The sequence below is a fragment of the Magnolia sinica genome, chromosome 2 (genome assembly GCF_029962835.1).
Source record: "Magnolia sinica isolate HGM2019 chromosome 2, MsV1, whole genome shotgun sequence".
In the NCBI taxonomy this organism is placed as follows: domain Eukaryota; kingdom Viridiplantae; phylum Streptophyta; class Magnoliopsida; order Magnoliales; family Magnoliaceae; genus Magnolia; species Magnolia sinica.
Genome location: NC_080574.1, coordinates 45,159,719 through 45,168,055, shown reverse-complemented (window position 1 = coordinate 45,168,055; position 8,337 = coordinate 45,159,719). Strand labels below are relative to the sequence as shown.

Below are 8,337 nucleotides of genomic sequence, written 5' to 3'. Positions count from 1 at the left end.
CTATTCTAAATAGGTACCCACTAGATTTCATTATTAGAGATGAGCTACGATCTTTAGATCTGGTCCATCAAAACCACCAATATTAAATCATGATAGTCATCACAACATTTGGTTTTGTCAAAGTGAGACGAATCATGGTCACAAATACTAGTTACCTCAATAATAGAGATCAGAATAGACATGAAAGTGTGGTATGAAGATTACACATGCGATCATGCGTGTCAATCTTCAAGTGGTCCTACTATGTGTTTCTAACGAGATACAAACCAAATTCTGCTTTACTCAAAAAATAAACTAAAAGTATAAACGAAATGAGTATTAGAAATAAATTGAATAATAGAATCATCAAAATATATAAAAGAGATATCTAAATGAATGTATAAATCAGATCAAACTCCCACTAATCAAATATATCATTAGGATATGTAACTCTAATAGACGTCATGTGCCTCTTAAATAGCGTGATAAGAAGGCCTTTAGTGAGTTGATCCGCTAGTATCTGCTTTGTGTCGATGCATTCTACAGATATTTGATCATTTTGGACCATCTCCCTCACAACAAGATATTTAATATCAATATGATTTGACATTAATGAACGCTTGTTGTTGTTAGAGAAGTTTAATACAGTTGAACTATTGCAGTAAATTTTCAATGGTTTTAGGATCATTTGAATGCACTTCAAACCAGAGAAAAAACTTTCAAGCCATATCACCTGATTCATAGCTTCATGACAAGTTACGTACCCAAATTCCATAATGGATGGAGATATAATTGTCTGTTTCATGCTCATCCATGATACAGTTCCACCACTCATCATGAAGACGTAGTCTAAAGTGGACTTCTTCGTGTCAACGCAGTCAATAAAATCCGCATTTGTGTATCCAACCAGTTCTAGATGGTCAAACCTCCTATATGTAAGTGTAAAGATCTTTGTCTGTTGTAGGCAATGTAATACTTGCTTTGCAACTATCCAATGGTCAATTCCTGGATTGATGACGTATCTGCCTAACATTCCAACTATAAAAGCAATATCCGAACGTATACAAACTTAAGCATACATAATGTTCCCTATTGCTGACGCATAAGAAATATCTGCCATCATTTTCTTTTCTAGGTCAATTTTAGGATACTAAAATTGGCCAAATTTATAACCCTTTATTATAGGTACTTGACCAGGAGCACAATTTTACATACCAAACATTTCAAGAATCTTATTAATATAGGCCATTTATGACAAATCAAGTAGTCCATGTGATCTATCATGGTGTATCTCAACGTTGAGAATAAAACATTTGTCACCAATATCCTTCATTTCAAAACTTTGAAATAATAATTTTTGGATAACAAAATGTCATCAACATACAAAAGTAGTATTATGAATTTACTTTCCCTGATTTTTACATAAATACACTCATCTACAGTTTTTTTTTTTAAATAAAACCATACGAGGAAAAAACTTTATGAAACTTTAAGTACCACTGTCGTGATACCTGTTTCAACCCATAAATGGACTTCTTGAGCTTGCAAACCAAATGTTATAAGCCATCGGCTCTAAAACCTTCTTGTTGCAACATGTACACGTTCTCCTTTAGATCTCCATTGAGAAATGCGGTTTTAACATTCATTTGATGTAGCTCCAAATCTATATGAGCCACAAGAGTCATTATGATTCAAAAAAGAAAAAAAAAATCTTTTTAAACATAGGTGGGAAGGTTTCCTTAAATTCGATGCCTTCATGTTGATTGAAGCTATTAGCAACTAATCCGGCTTATACCTTTCAATATTACCCTTAGAGTCACATTTGGTTTTAAATACCAATTTACAATCAATCAGTTTAATCCTTTCAAGAAATTCAATAATGTCCTAGACTTTATTGTTCTTCATGAATTTTAATTCATCTTTCATGTCATCTAACCATTTAGAAGAATTAGCACTTTATTTGGCTTGTGAGAATGATATTGGATCATTTTTAACTCATATGTCAAACTCGTGCTCATATAGATAAACGACATAGTTGTCTGGAATTGCAGTCATTTTCTTTTATTATGATCTTCTTAATGGTTCATTATTATGAATTGGGTTTTCAATTTCCTTTTCATTGGGTTGTACTTGAGGTTTATTGTGGTGATTCATAATGATTTTACGCTCTAATGTTAGATAGATTGTCCCGCTATTAGGAATAACTATAGTAGGAACCCTAGTTTACTCTTCCTCAAATACAATATTTCTTTAATATGTGATCGCATTGTTTTTAATAAACCTAGCATTCGCAATCTCTATGATTCGTATAGAATGGGATAGACAATATAATTTGAATCCTTTACATCTTTTTGCATATCATATAAAAAAGTAACTAATCGTCCTTGGATCTAATTTTCTTTCATTCAGGTTATATGGTCTGGCTTCTACAGGACAACCCCATGTGTGAAAATATCATAAACTGGATTGACATCCTATCCACAACTCATAAGGGGTCTTCGATACAACCTTACTTGGGACCTGATTGAGGATATGCACATCTGTCTTGATTACGTCATCCCATAAAGATTTCAGTAACATCGAATTACTTATCATGGATCGCATAATATATTTTAGGGTGCGATTACACCTTTCAACTACATCATTTTTTTCTATAGTTCCAGGCATGGTATACTGGGCGACGATGTTACAATCCTATAAGAATCTAACGAACGGTCATGGATTACGTCCAGATTCGTCATACCAACCATAGTATTCAACACCACAGTCGGATCTGATGACTTATCAAGTTGGTTATCAACTTCTATTTTATAAATCTTAAATGTATATAAGGCATCTGATTTGTCTTTAATATGGTACATGTACCCATAATAAGAATAGTCATATATGAAGGTGATAAAATACTTTTGCCCATTCCAAGTTGTTGTGGGGAATAGTCTGCAGATGTATGTATGTATGTATCACCTCAAAGAGTTCTACGCTACTAATGGCACATTTCTTTCTAATGCTGGTCGGTTTAACTTTGATACAGTATACATAGACTCCAAAATTTGATAAGTCTAGAGAGTGAGGATTCTTTCTCGCACAAGTCTTTCTAATCTCTCACGAAAGGTATATCCTAAACACTCATGCCATAGCATGGAGGAATCTTCACAGTCTAAACTTTGCTTAATACCTTTATTATTTCCATGTGAAGAATTGATATTATATACATGTAAAGTTTGTAAATTTAGTTGATATAAGTTATTAACTAAAGTATTAGAACAAATCACATTCGAATTAAAGTAAATTCTTAAATTTTCATTCTCAAATTTAAACAAATAACCAAGTTTATCTAAACAGGAAACAAAAACTAAATCATGCCTTATAAAAGGCACACAACTAGTATATACTAAATCCAAAATACATCTTGACGATAACCTGAGTCTACAAACGCCAACAACTTGCACATCTGCCCTTATGTTATTTCCCATATAAATTGATCTTTCAGCAACAGTTGGCAGCCGACTCTACAACATATCCTCCATGTAATTGCATGTGTGAATAGATGCACAAGAATCTATCCACCAGGAGTGAATATATTAGCCAAATTATATTCGAAACAAATCAGTGTATGTTTCTTACCCTTTTTAACTAGTCATTCTTTGAATTTTATGCAATCGTTCTTTTGATGACTTGGCTTCTAACAAAAGAAACATGCATCATTTTTATCCTACTTTACTCTTAATTGCCCCTCAACATATGGGGCTTGATTTCCAGTTACATGACCTAAAGAATGATTTCTTATATTACGCTTCATTCTCCTATTCACATTACATCCTTTGCCAGATATCACTAAGTGTGCACTATGTGTCTTGCCCAAACCTTTGAGCCTCTCTTTCTCCTGAACATGTTGTTAAATCTGTTCGTTCAAGGTCCATTTCTCCTTCTGAGTATTGTAACTTATATGAAAGGGATAGAATTGAAGAGGCAGGGAGTTCAAAACTAAGAAAACGAGTTCATCCTTTATCTAAATACCCACTCCATGAATCTTAGAGACTAGGTCGAACATTTCACCAATGTACTCTCTTATGTTTCCCTAGCCATTGTAGGGTGCATGAGTTATCTTATTTAAAAGCTAACTTAACTAAGCCTTATCCAATTTTTGGAATCGGTTCTCTAACTCAACTAGGAAATCTTTTGCTTTCTTAGTACCTAGCATGACACCTTTCATGGTTTAAGAGACTGAATTCTTCATGATCTTAAGACACATTTTATTAGACTTCAACCATGCCTTATAATGAGCCAGTCTGATTCCAAGTTAGAGTCAGTTGGCTTAGGAGGCTCATCTTCCTCTAGGGCAAGTTCTAAGTCCATGCAACCTAAGACTATTTCAACATACGTTTTCCATTTAGGATAATTTGAACTAGTTAATAAAGGAAAGTTGTGGTATTGGTTTGGAACAGGGAAAAGAGTGGTAGCTTAAAATTAATAAAGGATTGGATATATATATATATCGTAACAGGTACACTAGCAAGGGCATCAGAATAGGCTGAAATTGAGCCTTAAGATACTTTGGTACTATTCCTAAATTAAGGCCCAGAAAGCCTTGAACTAGTGTTCTAGTTATCGGTTTTGCTATAAGTTTCGCTAACTGGAGATATACAGAAACAATATCATTATCGCCAATAATATCACTAATTATTGAAAATGAGGAAACATGGAGAAAATGATGGAATTTTTCAATGAAACTTCAGGAGATGTTAAAAAACATAATTTTACATATTTAGAGATTTTTTTAAAAAAAATGAAAAAAAAAAATGCATGCATAATAAGTTTTCATTTAATGGGGGTATAAAAGCATGTGATGTTGTAAGAAATTAGTCTAATAATAACCAAAATAAGTTTTTACAATACAAATATTGTTGTAAGAAATTAGTCCAAAAGTAATTAAAATTAGTTTATATAATACAAATGCAGGGACCATAAAATAATAGGAAATGTAAAAGTAAATGAACTTAAACATGCATCCATCCATTTCCTATCCATGATCCATATAATACAAATGCAGGTACCATCTATCCATCCATCCATGATTTGTCCACCCATCCATGCATGCATACAAATACATACATACAAACGTGCATTTCATTATACAACCATGTGCTAAAAAAAAAAAATTTAATGAATTTTTTCTAGTAAACATAATTTCGGCAATATCTAGACATTAGCGATATTATTGAAATATCTCCGATACATTGGTGATACAAGTGGCACCTGAAATGTACACAGTAAAAATATTGGCTACTATCAATGTTAATGGTATCACTACTAGTGTTATCAGCATCGCCGAGCTGAAGATAGGGATAATATCGTGGATGTCATCAATATATTATGGATACTCCGAACAATGCCTCAACCCAAGTGGCTAGAACCGTCTGATCGAATCCACCCATAAACCATGCAAGGTAAGGCATGCGTTTGACATGTGTTCACCATCAGACATTCGAAATCAACCCAGGTGGGCCCGGCGGTAGTTATTTTCGCACGATGCAGCATCGGTATTAACTCTTAAGCTGTGGCACCCATATTTCTTCAATTGAGGTGCTACTCAGTGAATGCAATCACTTTATAATCTCTGCATAATTTCTGGTGGCCCCGTTTCCTATTTTATAAGGTTTTACCCAAAGACCAGTTCAAGTCCCAGGGTTAATCCTAGTAGAAATTGAAGACGTGAGCAATGGTCTATATTCAACAGGCATTTGCAGCCCACCTAATGGGCAGATCTGGACCTTTCGCTCCAGGGCATGTTGAAAGTACAACCCACCACCACCACCACCACCACCACCACCACCCACCCCCCACCCCCACCCCCCCGGCATGAGCATGTGGCTGATCTTCAGTTCAATCTCCATTGCTTGTCTTGCCACTGTAAATTAGACCCACTCACAGCCATTTAGGTTGTATTCGGAAAACCAAACAGGCCAGCTTTGGTGCTTTGAACTTGACGTGTGCTGGGAAATGGCTGACTTGTTCATGATGAAACTGGACTAAAACTTGGAGAAGCACTTGAGCCATGACATCATGCATGCTAGATTTCCAAACCCAGCCAACAACTCTACTCATGCACAGTTGCGGTACTTACATGGATGCACAAACTCATGCGTGTGTAAACTACTGTGAGAACCAACGCAAAACATATCAGACATCTCCACTAACCATAGACGCACAAAGAAATGCATGCATGTGCAAACTCGCATATGATTTACATACCATCGAAGAAATTTTTGACACGAACAAAATCTCATTCTTGAAACATTGTCCAGCCAAACAAGAACCCATGCCATTTGCCTTTCCTCCCAAAAAAGCCAATAACCAAAACCTCCCTCAGATCGAGATAATCCCCATCCCTGCATTATACCCAATTTTCCCAATTTACAAGGAAGAAAGGAAAAAAACAAAACCCTCTCCAACAACGAAAGGGCAGCCGTGCTGCTCCGAGACATGATTCTCCACATGTATAGTAACTCCCACCCCCCCAAATCTAACCAAACAGCTTATCTTGGAATCTTTGAGATTTTGAAGAGAGAAGGGCACTGTACAACAGCTTTGTCACCAAGACTTTTTATGTACAGAGGGCTAAAACTGTGGCAGCAGACAAAGATATTTCCAGGAAGATCAAACCGCCGATAGGGGAAGACGAGATTGGGCCCAAAGAATTTGATGAAAGAATGGTCAAGTAGAAAAAAGTATTCGCCAGGTGGGGGAAAAGGAGCAGGTTTTTGCTTTTAGTCAGAAAGCATCTCTTCCAACTCGGGATTGATGATCATGTTATCATCCAATCCCATTTCACTCAACAGTCCTTTCTCTTCCATCTGATTCTCTCCATAGTCCATTTCAGACCAGTCCGGCTCATCATCAGCAAGATGGTCCTCCGCTGGTTCGCTGATGATGATAGGTTTGCTTGTATTCTCCTTCCCATACTTACTCCCCTCCTTATGCCCACTTCGGAAATTAGAAACTGCCGCCTTCGCTTTGGAATTTTCACATATGCAGGTGGAGGGATTCTCATGAAATTCGCCTCTCCCAGGCCTTACCTCATTGGGCTCACCCATGAAGCCTCTCTGATTAGTACGAACTTTGGAGGCAAATGCTTCCCACGTCATGTTGCCTCGGTTAAGAAACAGGGAGTATAGCTTTTTTGCATTTGGGCGGATTGTCCTCTTGTGTCCAAAGTATCTCCTGACATGGATAAAAAGAGGCCAGTTAATAATAACAAAGAGGTGAGTTTTGAGTCACATGATTCAAACATGCTGGAGGCAGCACGTGATGCTTGCATGAAGCGGTGTTCTTTTGTTACGCCTAGTTAGTACTATAGGTGGGAGCCACCTTCTAGTAACCTTTGCCGTTGATCTGGTGGACCCCATCTTGGGTCATGCCCTACTCCCCCCTCTAATATTATCCCAGCCAATGTTCGAAACATCGGTATCGCACCATTGGGATACAGATACGTATCGGTTATCGCATGGGATATATCGGTTTGTATCGTGTGATGTATCGTTGTTGTTGGAAACATGGGAAAACATTGAGAAATTAGTTGAATTTTTCAATGAAACTTCAATGATTGTTAAAAAAAAAGACATCAATACACACTTATAGATCAAAACATTACAAAAAACAAGTGCACATAATAGGTTTTCTTTGTATAAGGTCCTAATATATGCTTTGTCTAACTGAATTGATGCAAGTATATTCAAAGTCTATTCATATAATTTATAAATATAAAAAGACATGTAGAAACACAAGCAATACATTCAAAAGCAACGGAAGAATCACTAGAACAGGTTACATATTTGATTTTATGTTTGGACACAAAGATTGCATTTGATTTGCGAGAAATTGAGAAATTTGATTTTTTTTTTTTTTTTCAATTTTCCGCAATTCAACCCATCTCCTCCAAATCTCGAAATTGAAGCTCTCAATCCATGATTTTTCATGCAAAACAAGAAAAATCATGGATTTGTAACAATTCGACACTAATTTAACATGATTTACAAAAAAAATGATCAAAAATTGAAAATGTTCACTGGATCAAGCATGTGGGATATATCCCACTACTTGTGGTTTCATATCGCACAGGTGGGATACAAGATATATCGTGGGATATATAGGCTGATATCATCGATACTTAAAACACTGATCCCAGCCACCCCAATGAAAATGGACAATTACAACAAACACTCCGTATGCAAGGAGAAGCAGGTAACCATGACAAACAGGGTGCACCAAAAGAACAATTTGGATCAACTGGAGGTGGGACCCATAAGTAGAGTTTGTTTACCCAAACAAAAAGCTCGATCATCATGCACGCATGTTTAT

At 36.1% G+C, this 8,337-nt stretch overlaps 1 protein-coding gene across 3 annotated transcripts in view; it reads right to left on the bottom strand.

The window, feature by feature from the left end:
- Nucleotides 1-6,165: 6,165 nt before the first annotated feature.
- The window catches only part of LOC131237066 (O-fucosyltransferase 16-like), a 34,659-nt gene continuing 32,487 nt past the window's right edge, over nucleotides 6,166-8,337 (bottom strand). For all 3 annotated transcript variants that reach the window (XM_058234715.1, XM_058234714.1, XM_058234716.1), the window contains one exon: nucleotides 6,166-7,200. In XM_058234715.1, the coding sequence (XP_058090698.1) occupies nucleotides 6,747-7,200 (454 nt within the window). In that variant the 3' untranslated portion in view covers nucleotides 6,166-6,746. The remainder of the gene's footprint in view (nucleotides 7,201-8,337) is intronic.